General features: G+C 41.8%; 1 protein-coding gene across 1 annotated transcript; it reads right to left on the bottom strand.

Moving 5' to 3' along the window:
* Positions 1-9,229: 9,229 nt before the first annotated feature.
* On the bottom strand, positions 9,230-10,756 carry LOC311132315 (gap junction alpha-9 protein-like; the record flags this gene model as incomplete). The annotated part of the gene is made up of 1 exon (XM_084165564.1): positions 9,230-10,756. The coding sequence occupies one exon, from the start codon at positions 10,754-10,756 to the stop codon at positions 9,230-9,232; it is 1,527 nt and encodes a 508-aa protein (XP_084021690.1).
* Between the last annotated feature and the right edge of the window lie 3,632 nt (positions 10,757-14,388).

Below are 14,388 nucleotides of genomic sequence, written 5' to 3'. Positions count from 1 at the left end.
CCAACCACAGGTTAAGATTTCTATACCCCGTTCTCACCTGTACTACTTCCTCCAGGTCTATAGTTTTGCACTATCTTTACCACAGCCCCGGTCTCACCACCTCCCTCAGAGAGGTTTACTCTAGAATTTCCCCTTTCCCTACGTCTAGCTGTCTCTTATGCCTTTTCAACTTGTGTTAGGTTAACTACTACTTCTGGCTGAAACAGGAGGGTCCGTGTGTGTTAGGAATATGGCCCCCACAATCAGACAGCTACCTACCGTCGGGAGACCTGTGAATCCCCACCCTTGCCCTGAGAACATGTCAGATGCCAGAGGCCAACCCATTGCTTCACCTTCTATCGAACTCACACAGGGATGATCAGACAGGGTAAGGGAATCTTCGTTAAGGAGCCAACCCCCGGACCCTTGTGGTTATCGGATCTTTCTCCTAACTCTGTGTTTGTTCGTCAGGTGTAGCTGGGTTTGCCTTTTTACAGTGTGTGACATGCACCCAGATGGATCTCTCAGCTGTTCTGCTGGCAAAAAGGCAGTACTTGGTAGGGCCCTTCCCGCCAGGCCTGATTCAGTCTCCTGGTTAGATAGAGTGGGTCACCTTCTCCTTTAGTTCACCTGTGGGGCACAAAATCTCTGACATACAGGTGTGGTTAATAAACTATCATACATGTTTTTTTTTTGTTTTTTTTAAAGTATTTTGTCCTCTCCTTCGTATATATTTAATAAAGTATTTTGTCCTCTCCTTCGTATATATTTAATATTTAATACCCATCCCCCTCTTTGACACATGATTTGGCCATGTGTCAATATTACCACCTACCTAAACAATCACTTTAGTTAATATTGGTATTTCATTATCCAATTGCCATTCCTCCACTCTCTCTTCTGTTATTTATGGTTCAAATCAAATATATTATTACCAAATTATAATCTTCTTCACAATTTTCACAGTACTATAAATTACCCTCAACTTAGTAAAATAAACTATCTTAAAGTCCTCCTCTCATGCCTTTAGAATTTACTAGTGTGGATGATTAAAATAACACCAGAATGTTAAAACAGAGTTCAGAGGCCATTGAAATCATTTAACGAACTGTTTAATCCCATAGTATACTAAACATTACCATTATTCTAAATATTTCATAAATGTTAGCTATCCCAAGTGTTCATTAAATCCTCATGACATTCATTCTCATAAGAAATCATATATACCCCAAACTCAGCCAAAAGCTAAAAAACTCCATAAAATTCACTGTGTGCTCCTCTAAGACCTATCACCCTTGACCTGCTGAAACCCCCCAAAATTGAAACAACAAGGCTTTATAAACATCATACTAGGTGTGTTGTTTTTTATTTGAAAACCCAATTTGAAAAACAACCACAAATAGCCAGGCCTTAATTTGGTAGTTCACTTTTATGACCTAAATACGGCCTAACTTCACTACTGCTCCCCTAGCCCTTGGCAACATTCCAACGAGATGAGCTAATCTCTTTCTCCTGGTTATCCCCAGTCTTAACCCATCAATAATTGTTTGTATCAATCTAATTCCTCATTACTAATCTATAAAACCACTCAAAATTCCTCGAGTATACAATGATTATTTAATTGATTACCCTAACTCTGCTACATGTGATCTCATCTCAAATGATCCATTATCAATTATCTGTTCAACCCCCTAGGAAAATCTTTCTCCCCTTCTATTGTTCCTGTCCCCCCTGTAAATGTCATATTTGAGTTTTTAGCCAATACAATCACAGTTACATCAAATGTTCCCTAATTTAATGGTATTTTCTTCCTAATATAACTTCCCTAAATGAGATTAAATCCCCTGCCTTCCTCTACTATCCTTATATCATTACTGGATCAATGATAATAACTGTAATAACTATCAATAATAATTATAATAACTATTTCACATTAAATTGTGTCTTTTTTCTGATAATGTCATAATTGTAGCCTATTCCATCACTTTTTGTTTAAAATATAAGTTTATGTAACAAATCCATAACCCACCACAGGCTGGCGCCATTCCCCCATCACAACAGCCAATGTCACTTGCATCCACTTAACCAAAATACATTATCGTTCTAAAATGTACCAAAAAATATTTCCCAGCTAAACCATTTCAGTTCGCTATTCAATTTATTTAACTGTGATTATGCCCTAATTCTATTCAATTTATTTAACTCTGATTCTATTCAATTTATTTAACTCTGATTATGCCCTAATTAATAAAACAAATACTTGCTATCGTTGATTAGCATACATTTAATTATGTTCCTACCATCTGAACTGTACTGTCTCTCACCCTCCCCTTTCTCCTTCGGAGAGAGTGCATGGTAACCTTATAACATATTTACATAGCTTAAATAGAAGTATTCTAGAAAAGTATATCTAATTCAACCTTTCAGGTATATAGCCCCACTGCGTAAGCTTTATCTACTGTCCCTACCTGTGTTCGAACCAGGGACATCGCCAGTCACTTCACACCATCTGCGATGCTCTCAAAGTAACTACTTCCAGTTCATAGAGCAAGTGACGTCACCAAATGAAAATCGCAGTATCTTTCACCTCAGCAAATCTCTATCTTTGATTCCCTATTGTATAATTTAGTTTTTCTATTTAACCCCTAAACACGCTCGCTACAAATAGTCCATTCAACATTACCAAACCAAATACTCATCGTACCCATTCAATCAACACATCAGCCGTGGAATTTACACTCATAAATGCAGATTATTACTCCATGCCTTGAAATGATAAATAGATTTCCACTAATAGTACCATTAATGATCTCATCTTACCTTCTGACACAAAATGAAGTTCCCTCACTGTACTATGTTAGCTCTACCATGATAATTAGTTCAATTTAACCCTCTATTTGTTTTGTACTCTATTATACATTACGTCTAAAACAACATTACTTATGGTCAGTTTAATCCGCCATCATATTATCCAACAACGCCACAATCTTAAACTCATATGGGGCGGCTGGCAGTTTAGTAACCAATAGCGCCGCGCCAACAACCGAGAGGTCACCGGTTACAATCCCCGAGCCGACCAGGCGAAAAATCTGCCGATGTGCCCTCGAGCAAGGCACTCAACCCCAATCGCTCCTGCAAGTCGCTCTGGACAAGAGCGTCTGCCAAATCACCAAAAATGCAAATGTAAATATTCTCTACTTTCTCACCCACGACGCTCGGGTGAGCAAGTTCAGAACATCTCTCGTCAGAAACCCACATGCACCTCTCAAATAATCACCCCGTGGTGTTCCCAGCCAACTCCCAGTCTTTCCTCGCTCCAAAAGCCACAGTTTCGCTCTCTCCAGCCCCTCCCCTCGCAACTCTCTCTTCAGCTTTTGAGGAGAGCAGGCGTTTTGAAGAGCTGTTTTTCGTTTTAGTGTTCCAAATATTCTGTGGTTATTTAAAGTACTTTCATCTAGTTATTTAAATCAAATTATTCCCACCTAATTAGTTAAAGTTGGTGCATATTTATATTTAAATAATAAACCAAATTGTTTCAACACAACTATTCAAAACCAGTTCAGTCACACAATTAATCACTTTAGCTTTATGTTCCCAATTGTTTTAACGGGTTATATGGTTTAAGCAACCACAAACCCAACAGTTATCCCCAAATTACACAGTTTGGACAGCCACAGACGTTTTAACTTCTAATTAGTTTTCTAACAAAGTATACAGGTTTGTCATTCACACTCTCATGCATACGACAACACTCGCACTGTCTTACTTTTAAAGTACCTCCTATGAGCCTCAGTCATAGCGTCGCACTATCTAATCTATTTTAAAGTACCTCCTATGAGCCTTCAGTCATAGCGTCGCACTGTCTAATCTATTTTAAAGTACCTCCTATGAGCCTTCAGTCATAGCGTCGCACTGTCTAATCTATTTTAAAGTACCTCCTATGAGCCTTAGTCATAGCGTCGCACTGTCTAATCTATTTTAAAGTACCTCCTATGAGCCTTCAGTCATAGCGTCGCACTGTCTAATCTATTTTAAAGTACCTCCTATGAGCCTTCAGTCATAGCGTCGCACTGTCTAATCTATTTTAAAGTACCTCCTATGAGCCTTAGTCATAGCGTCGCACTGTCTAATCTATTTTAAAGTACCTCCTATGAGCCTTCAGTCATAGCGTCGCACTGTCTAATCTATTTTAAAGTACCTCCTATGAGCCTTAGTCATAGCGTCGCACTATCTAATCTACTTTAAAGTGCCTCCTATGAGCCTCAGTCATAGCGTCGCACTCCCATGGGTTTAACCATCACAATTATCAAACATTTGCATAGTATATTATGAAATCGAAATAGTATACTGTAATTGTTATTTATAGTAGAATAGGGTTCACTTACATCAAACAGGTGCTTCACAAAATTAATTTGGATAAAGCCAATGTGCAAAACTTCAGTTATATTACAATAGGTGTTTTGCTTACCTTTATAGAAGCCCGGGCAATTTGTGAAACACGGTTCGATGACAGTGATGTCCAATAGGCTGGGTGAATTCCAGCGAAGTGAAGTTCCGCTACCAGATCACGTCGGGGTCACCAATTGTTGAGATTGCGTAATTCAAATCTGGTATTGGAATAAGAATCAAGAGATCTTCAATCTAAGCTTAATTTATTATATGCAAAATGTATTGTATGATAAGTATGAAGGTTCGTATACGGGCTCACTGACAAACCACGCAGGGCCGACAGAGAACTAGAATTATTGTTTACAGAAATTTCTCAAGTACTCTTCTGTTGGCCAACCAGAGCAAAGGACTGAGTGTGGTTCAGCCAATCCGTTGGCGCAGGGGTTGGTCTCAACTCCTTGGCATTCCAGTTGTTGCCAGGCTTGGTTGCTATGATAATAACCTGCAGAGCCAGCACCCAGAAAGACATCCTCCCACTGTACTCTATGTTCAAGGACAGTTTCACAGAATACAAAGAGGCAGTGAGGTCTAGTACTTTGAGACACAAGTTCTTATCTCCCCCTACTCCCTAAAAACAGCTCCTCACATTAATCACAGCTTGTTAGGTGAAACAATTTATATCAGTCCAGTACAAACCCTTCATGCTTAATCATCACATACAAATCCAATTATGAGAAAAATAAAACCCAACACTAGCATCCAGGGGTGTGTTCAGCAGGATGCAATGTTTTGGAACATTCAGATATAAATGTTATGTAGAACAAACATGCATCTCTGAAATGTAGAATAAGGAATCACATAGGCTCTATTTGTGGTATTTCTATCTGCAATGTTCAAGAACGTCTTCCTACTGAACATGGCCCGTTTTCGTACTGAACACTGGCAGGGAAATGACCTTGCCCAAAATCTGGTGACTACTGCCCCCCTGGTGCAACGCAGTCAGGGGTAGAGTTTGTCTACATCACAGCATCTACAGTTGTGGTTGTGCATGTGATGTCTGTAAAGCGTTTAGCATGTGCCAGTGGCTGGTCTAGTGGTAGTGCTGCCGCCCCCGGACCACACATTGCCTCTGGAGGAAAACTCGGTGCATAGAATGGAAAGTTAATCTTCCCATCTCTATAACTTCTTCACTGTATCTAACAGTTAGTTAGAATAGCCTTCACCTACACCACAGCTTTCTAAAGCATCACCTTGGTGTGGCTGGTGTGGAGACAGCAGATGCCGAGGCACTCCGTTTGGGGCTGTCTGAGCTACAGCAGAAGTGTGAGCTGCTCATGGAGGAAAACAAAGAACTCAGAAAGAGGGTCAGATAATTAAATGTTTCCTAAATTGCAAGGGGTGGTGTCCGGGACACAGATTAAGCCTAGTCTTGGACTAGAAAGCACTTTCAATGGAGTAAAAAATACATAAATATTGACCTTGCTTTTTGGTCCAGAACTACACTTAATCTTTGTCTGGGAAGCCACCCCCAAATGCCTGAAAATGTCTAGTCTCGGTACCTTGCAAATAGCTGAATTTGTTTTACAGGTTCTGCAGTATGAACCAGCACCTGAGGATGGCGCAGCGGAGTAATGTAGTTGATTGAAAAAATGTTTCCCACTGTTTTGGAAAGGGTGCTTAATGTAAAGCTATAATTTTTTTTATTTTTTTTTATAGGTGTGTACCACTTTAAGGCAATGTAATTTTGTTTAAGTAGTAAATGTGTCTTCTGTGTACAGGCGCTTCCTTCAGCCTAAAGCGTAAACCATTATCTCCAATATTAAGTCAATAAATACTCTTTGCAGGAAATATTTCTCATGGAATGTAATTTCTGTTGATTTACATTTTACTCTATCTATACTGAAAGCAAATATAAACGTAATGATTTTACTGAATCAGTCAATTGAAATAAATTCATTAGGCCCTAATCTATTGCTTTCACGTGACTCGGAAGGGGCGCAGCCAATCAGAATTAGTTTTTTTTCCCCCCACAAAAGGGCTTTATTACAGACAAACACTCCACAGCGCCTTCCCCTCCGACGATCCCGCAGGTGAATAAGCCAGATGTGGAGGTCCTGGGCTGGCATAGTTACACGTGGTCTGCGGTTGTGAGGCCGGTTGGACGTACTGTCAAATTCTCTAAAACGATGTTGGAGGCAGCTTATGGTAGAGAAATTAACATTACATTCTCTGGCAACAGCTCTAGTGGACATTCCTGCAATCAGCATGCCAATTGCATTCTTAAAAACTTGAGACATCTGTGGCACTGTGTTGTGTGACAAAACTACACATTTTAGAGTGGCCTTTTAATGTCCCCAGCACAAGATGCACCGGTGTAATGATCATGCTGTTTAATCAGCTTCATATGCAACACCTGTCAGGTGGCTGCATTATCTTGGCAAAGGAGAAATGCTCACTAACAGGGATGTAAACAAACTTGTGCACAAAATATGAGGGAAATAAGCTTTTTGTCCTTTTGGAAAATGTATGTATTTTTTTATAAATTTCAGCTCATGAAACACGGGACCAACACTTTACATGTTTCTATTTTTGTTCAGTGTAGATGGAATTCCCAACAACCGATACTTGCCCCTTGTTTTTGGCATTGAAATACAGGGCCATAGTAGACAATACTGCTTCTAACCTGTGGTGGGGTAAACATTGTTCAATCAATGTTCTTGCCTTCTGCTGTTTGGATTGATATTTTAACCCATGTCTTCAGGAAATTATTGTTAAATTCATTTAATTAGAAATTCAAGAATATTTGTACTTTATTTTATAAAATAAAGTTATACAATTGTGAAAACAAATCAATGTTCAGTAAAAAAGTTTTCATATAATCCCCTACCACAGTGCCATAAATATGTATAATTTACATTGTCAAATGATCAGTGGGCTTTGGGCAACAACAATATCAATGCTTTTTCAAGACTGAGGACATCTGCAGTAATCCGACCTGGGGAAAAAAACTAGTTGAGAGTATTATACAACTGGTTTATAACTCCTTAGCCAAAGTCCTTGTAGTAGTGGGTTTTCAATTACAGTTAAACTCCAACTGTATTTTGTTATTATAGTGGATAGTATTGAATAAAGTTGACCAGTACATCATGAGGAAAGAAACAATCAATTGGACTGATACTAAAATGGATCATTATGTCACTGGAAAAATGTCCTCTGATTAGATTGGTAGCTAGTGAACTCCAGCCACCAATTTCAACTGGGAAAGTCAAATTCCCTTGATTATTGTGCTTTTTAAAATTACAATACCACAGACTAAAATGAGGAAATCTTGCTTAAACAGGTCTCTTTTTTTTCCTTGTTACCAAATACTGGCTTTCTCCAATGAATATCATTGATTCAGTTTTGGGTTACGTAATTGCAAATTACTGCCTAAAGGATATAGATTTTCTGATTCTGCTTTCCATTGCTCTTTGTTCATTGCTGCAAAGAGCTTTGTAAGCCTTGAATTTATATGCACGCAATGCAAGGTAAGAGCTTCGAACTACAACAGACCTCCAATGTTGGTCTTTCATCTAGATTTACACCATTGCAAAATTCACTTTTTTTATGGTACAGTATATAAGACAAAAAAGCAATGCTGTAAACATGACACTGGTGTTGCTACCCTTTTGTCCTGCTTAAAGGAGTAGTTTACTATTTTACAACTTGATGTTAGATGGTTCTTCACCATGAAAGTAGGCTATGGGTCAAGAGAAACTGTAATACATGGTTGCGAATCACATCTCTGCATGTCTGGCTGACATATCAGTGTGGATGTCGGATCACCACCTCAAGCTGAACCTCGACAAGACGGAGCTGCTCTTCCTCCCGGGGAAGGACTGCCCGCTCCATGATCTCGCCATCATGGTTGACAACTCCATTGTGTCCTCCTCCCAGAGTGCAAAGAACCTTGGCGTGACCCTGGACAACACCCTGTCGTTCTCCGCTAACATCAAAGCGGTGACCCGATCCTGCAGGTTCATGCTCTACAACATTCGCAGAGTATGACCCTACCTTACACAGAAAGCGGTACAGGTCCTAATCCAGGCACTTGTCATCTCCCGTCTGGATTACTGCAACTCGCTGTTGGCTGGGCTCCCTGCTTGTGCCATTAAACCCCTACAACTTATCCAGAACGCTGCAGCCCATCTGGTGTTCAACCTTCCCAAGTTCTCTCATGTCACCCCGCTCCTCCCCACACTCCACTGGCTTCCAGTTGAAGCTTGCATCTACTACAAAACCATGGTGCTTGCCTACGGAGCTGTGAGGGGAACGGCACCTCCTTACCTTCAGGCTCTGATCCTATACCCAAACGAGGGCACTACGTTCATCCACCTCTGGCCTGCTAGCCCCCCTACCTCTACGGAAGCACAGTTCCCGCTCAGCCCAGTCAAAACTATTCGCTGCTTTGGCACCCCAATGGTGGAACAAGCTCCCCCACGACGCCAGGACAGCGGAGTCACTGACCACCTTCCGGAGACACTTGAAACCCTACCTCTTTAAGGAATACCTGGAATAGCATAAAAGTAATCCTTCTACCCACCCCTCCCATAAAAAAAAATAGGGTGGTTGTCCCACTGGCTATCATAAGTTGAATGCACCAATTTGTAAGTCGCTCTGGATAAGAGCGTCTGCTAAATGACGTAAATGTTGCAAACTTCAGCTAATTTTAGCCACCAAAAGCTAACAATCAATGGAAGTGATGGGGAAATGTGAGTCTAACATTGTAACGGTTTCTTGTGACTTGAGTTTAATACCCTAACTTTTAGATCTGCAGGTTGCCTGGAGCTTGCCTGCTGCTGGCGTTACTTGCCAATGACATTCAGCGGTTGGGAGGGCCGACAGGAGGACTGTTGCCATCGTGGCTGTGCCGGGACGCAGAGCTCAGCTCTCCTATTGAGTCTGGGCTATGGGGTCTGCTCATTCTCTTGAGGTCCGGCTTAGAGAAGGCTCTGATTCGGCTGGCAGCAAAGCTGCAGCGTGGCTTCATGCTTATTGTCCCAGGGTAGGAGTCCCCACTATTTGAGCCATTCCCTTCCACCACTGTGGAACAGTTCCAGGGGGCACTGACCCGCCGGGGTTTCCTCACAATGACCGAAAGGGTCGGGCATGAGGAGGCATCTACCACAGGTAGGGTGGGGTACCCCGAGGCCTGTGACTTGAAGCCCACGTGGTGGGGGAGATGGGCGAGAGGATCTATGTGACAGGGTAGAGGGTCCATGTGATGGGGTAGAGGGTGCACGACAAGGTCCTCTGGCTCATCCTGCTTGTCCACAGAGGGAGACCGAGTCGTCTCACTGCTGGTGTTTGAGTTGCTGTTGTGCTCAGTAGGACTTGGCAGCACTCCCTCCTTACTGTCTGTATTGTGGCTGTCTGTACCTGGCTTGACTCCAGGGTCCCCCTGAATGGGAAAAAAAGCAGAGGACGCATTGAGGAGGGGATACGTGGGTCCATTACCCTGCTTCTCCAGCAGGAATGTGTACCCACTCCGTGCTGTGGGGATAGTAGACTTGCGGCCCTCAGAGGTGCCCCCCATGTTAACCTGTTGCATGACAGAGTTTCTTTTGGACTTGCTAACATAGTAGTCTTCCAGGTCATCCTTGAGATGTGGGTGGTTGGCCAGGATGCCCTTCTTGAGCTTCTTGTAGCTCAGGTGCATGATCTCCAAGAGGCTGAGGAAGAGGGACACGGCGGCGATGCCCTGCATGAACATCATGAAGATGGTTTTTTCTGTGGGCCTGGAGACAAAGCAGTCCACCACGTTTGGGCAGGGCTCCCTCTCGCACTTAAATAGAGGGTCCAGGTGGTGGCCATAGAGGAGGTACTGGCACATCATGAAACCCACCTCCACCACAGACCGAGTGATGATGTGGGCCACATAGGTCTGTAGCAGGGACCCCCTCAGCGGAGCCTTGTTGAGCTTCCCCAGATCCAGTTGTCTCATCTCCCTCTCGATACGTCTCCGCACCTCGATCAGCTCCACGTCCACTGCCTCCAGCTCCCGACGCAGAACTGCCTTTTTAGTGTGACGCGTCTTCTCCAGAGCTCGCAGCTGGTAGATGGCGTGGCCCATATAAACCAGAGAGGGCGAGGAGACGAAGATGACCTGGAGAACCCAGTAGCGGATGAGAGAGATGGGGAAGGCTCGGTCGTAGCACACATTGCGGCACCCTGGCTGTTCTGTGTTGCAGATGAAGTCGGCCTGCTCGTCGTTCCACACGCCTTCTGCAGCAACGCCAAGTGCTAGCATCCGGAAGATGAAGAGGATGGTCAGCCAGATCTTTCCCACTATGGTAGAGTGGATATGCACTTCCTCCAAGATCCCACCCAGGAAGTTCCAATCTCCCATCTTCACACAGGTTTTGTTTATTGGGAAAAGGTCTTTGTTACTTAAAAAGCAGAGACAATATGGAAAGAATGGAAAATGGAATGTCAAGGTTAAGTGTATGGGGAGGTCAATAATAATAATAACACATGGCACAATGCTCAAAGAATTCCAGGCTTCATTTGATTATGATTTAGTACTGATGACAATGATAACAATGATTGGTAATTGTAGAAAAAAATAATGATAATATTAATAATTAGCCTACCATTGACCCAGTTTTATTCAACAAATAAAATAATTGCGACGTGTAATGGATATAGGAGACGATAGCAGCCGGAGGTAGTGTGGGGGTGATGCTGCGATTCTTTTGCTGGGGGGATGCAGAAAAATACAATTGCCTGCGCTGAAGACGTCTATATCGGTCCGCTAATACAGGACTAGTAAAGGCCTAGTGCACTACTTTTGTGATTATTTTTTAAAACTAAATGTATTTGAGTGTTTACCAGCATTTGTAACTGGAGTCTGATAATACTTGTGGAATATAAAAGTACTTGCTTGATAAGTTTTCCAATTTCTTGAACTACTTTGCAAATGCAACTTAATTCTAAATGTCAACAAAAACAATCACTGGACAAGTTAATGGAAACATGATGATCATTTGTCCTAACTATAATATCATTATAATATAATCATTAGGTAATACAATATCAAATCAAATGATCATCAATAACATTAAGCTGTTATATCATTCATATTAAGTAGCCTATTTGCAGTCCAGTTAATTGCATCATTTATAAGTTACATAGAATAATATTATTCTGAAAAAAATCTATGCAAAAGACCATCATCAAAATTGAGTGCTCTTTGAGAGTTTAAATCAGGAGGCCTCTGCTGGGGAAATAATGTATTCATTCATACGTTAAAACTCAATCTAAAATAACATAAGTAAACTTACCTTTCATTTGGGAAATAAGATGTACATAAACAGAAACGTTTTAACAAAATATTCAGACGTTCGATACAGTCCCGTGCTCATTGTCAATCTCTTATCTCTATCTTATTTACCAGAAAATGCATATGCCCTAATTAACGATGAGCTACATCCCGGAACCCCACAGCTGATGAAATGAAAACAAATTAAAACCAGCCTGTGGCTTTAGTTGGTGAGAACTAGATTTATATAGCCTGCTAAGAGAAATCAATTGTACTATTTGTTGTCGTTCACCTTGCAGCAGTATGCACGGACTGCGGGTGGTGGGGAGCCCTGCGGGTCATCGGGCGATTGGGGGACCGTCAAAAATATTCAATAGTTTCTCTAGTTGTGGCTGCTCACAGAGGACCTCGAACCCTGGTGACCCTCGGTGGCGCTCTGCCCGGTGTTGCCTGTGAAATATGATGGGGTGTGTACAGTCGTGGTCAAAAGTTTTGAGAATGACACAAGTATTGGTCTTCACAAAGTTTGCTGCTTCAGTGTTTTTAGATATTTTTGTCAGATGTTATTATGGTATACTGAAGTATAATTACAAGCATTGCATAAGTGTCAAAGGCTTTTATTGACAATTACATTAAGTTTATGCAAAGAGTCAATATTTGCAGAGTTGACCCTTCTTTTTCAAGACCTCTGCAATCCGCCCTGGCATGCTGTCAATTAACTTCTGGGCCACATCCTGACTGATGGCAGCCCATTCTTGCATAATCAATGCTTGGAGTTTGTCAGAATTTGTGGGTTTTTGTTTGCCTCTTGAGGATCGACCACAAGTTCTCAATGGGATTAAGGTCTGGGGAGTTTCCTGGCCATGGATCCAAAATGTTGATGTTTTGTTCCCCGAGCCACTTAGTTATCACTTTTGCCTTATGGCAAGGTGCTCCATCATGCTGGAAAAGGCATTGTTCGTCACCAAACTGTTCTTGGATGGTTGGGAGAAGTTGCTCTAAGAGGATGTGTTGGTACCATTCTTTATTCATGGCTGTGTTCTTAGGCAAAATTGTGAGTGAGCCCACTCCCTTGGCTGAGAAGCAACCCCACACATGAATGGTCTCAGGATGCTTTACTGTTGGCATGACACAGGACTGATGGTAGCGCTCACCTTGTCTTCTCCGGACAAGCTTTTTTCCGGATGCCCCAAACAATCGGAAAGGGGATTCATCAGAGAAAATGACTTTACCCCAGTCCTCAGCAGTCCAATCCCTGTACCTTTTGCAGAATATCAGTCTGTCCCTGATGTTTTTCCTGGAGAGAAGTGGCTTCCTCGCTGCCCTTCTTGACACCAGGCCATCCTCCAAAAGTCTTTGCCTCACTGTGCGTGCAGATGCACTCACACCTGCCTGCTGCCATTCCTGAGCAAGCTTTGCACTGGTGGTGCCCCGATCCCGCAGCTGAATCAATTTAGGAGACGGTCCTGGCGCTTGCTGGACTTTCTTGGGCTCCCTGAAGCCTTCTTCACAACAATTGAACCTCTCTCCTTGAAGTTCTTGATGATCCGATTAAATGGTTGATTTAGGTGCAATCTTACTAGCAGCAATATCCTTGCCTGTGAAGCCCTTTTTGTGCAAAGCAATGATGATGGCATGTGTTTGCTTGCATGTAACCATGGTTAACAGAGGAAGAACAATGATTTCAAGCACCACCCTCCTTTTAAAGCTTCCAGTCTGTTATTCTAACTCAATCAGCATGACAGAGTGATCTCCAGCCTTGTCCTCGTCAACACTCACCTGTGTTAACGAGAGAATCACTGACATGATGTCAACTGGTCCTTTTGTGGCAGGGCTGAAATGCAGTGGAAATGTTTTTTTGGGATTAAGTTCATTTTCATGGCAAAGAGGGACTTTGCAATTCATCTGATCACTCTTCATAACATTCTGGAGTATATGCAAATTGCCATCATAAAAACTGAGGCAGCAGACTGGAGCCGGTTGTTACTAAAAGTGGTGTCTACTTTAGGAATAAGTAGAAAACAATTAGAAGCAATGCATACCCATTACTCCTCAATTCAAAGTATTTTGAATATCTCCTCCCTGAATGTGTACTTTTCTTAATGTATTTCAACTCTAGTAGTTGATTAGTCAGGATTGTGTTGCAGAATTACTCAACTTGGAGAATGATAGTTGGGTCAAACAAATCTCAACAAACTACTGTGTTAGTAACCCATTGCAGAATGTGTAAAAATAATTATGTTTCATAGTGAGACAGACTGAATAGGAAAGCTAATTTTCTTGCATTCATCCATTGGGTAGCTATATTGCACAATCCCTGTCAACCATTTTATCAGCTTGTTGCCACAGGCAATGAGAACCACACAACATCAATCAATGAGCTTTGAAACCTACAACCATATAGTAAAGCATATTCAGGATTTTTTTTGCACTGTTCCCAAACACAATTTAACACCACAATACTGGCACATAATCATGGAGATATCAACGTTACAGGTTTAAACCTGCCATAAAGACAGGCTGCAATTTATTGTATTTTGTTTAATTATCTTTTCTGTAAATAATGTAACAAACTGTCCAAATATAATTTATCTTACCTTGTTCTGCAATGCCAAATATTTGTAAATATGTTTACCAGCAGCTGGCTATCTTCCACCTCCAATTAAAGTGATATTTCTAGTCTTAGTTCATCCTCAAAACAAATGTATTCTATCCCAGTC

This window comes from Coregonus lavaretus, assembly GCF_964263955.1.
Source record: "Coregonus lavaretus genome assembly, chromosome: 7".
Classification (NCBI taxonomy): Eukaryota; Metazoa; Chordata; class Actinopteri; order Salmoniformes; family Salmonidae; genus Coregonus; species Coregonus lavaretus.
This window is presented reverse-complemented; position numbering and strand designations above follow the sequence as displayed.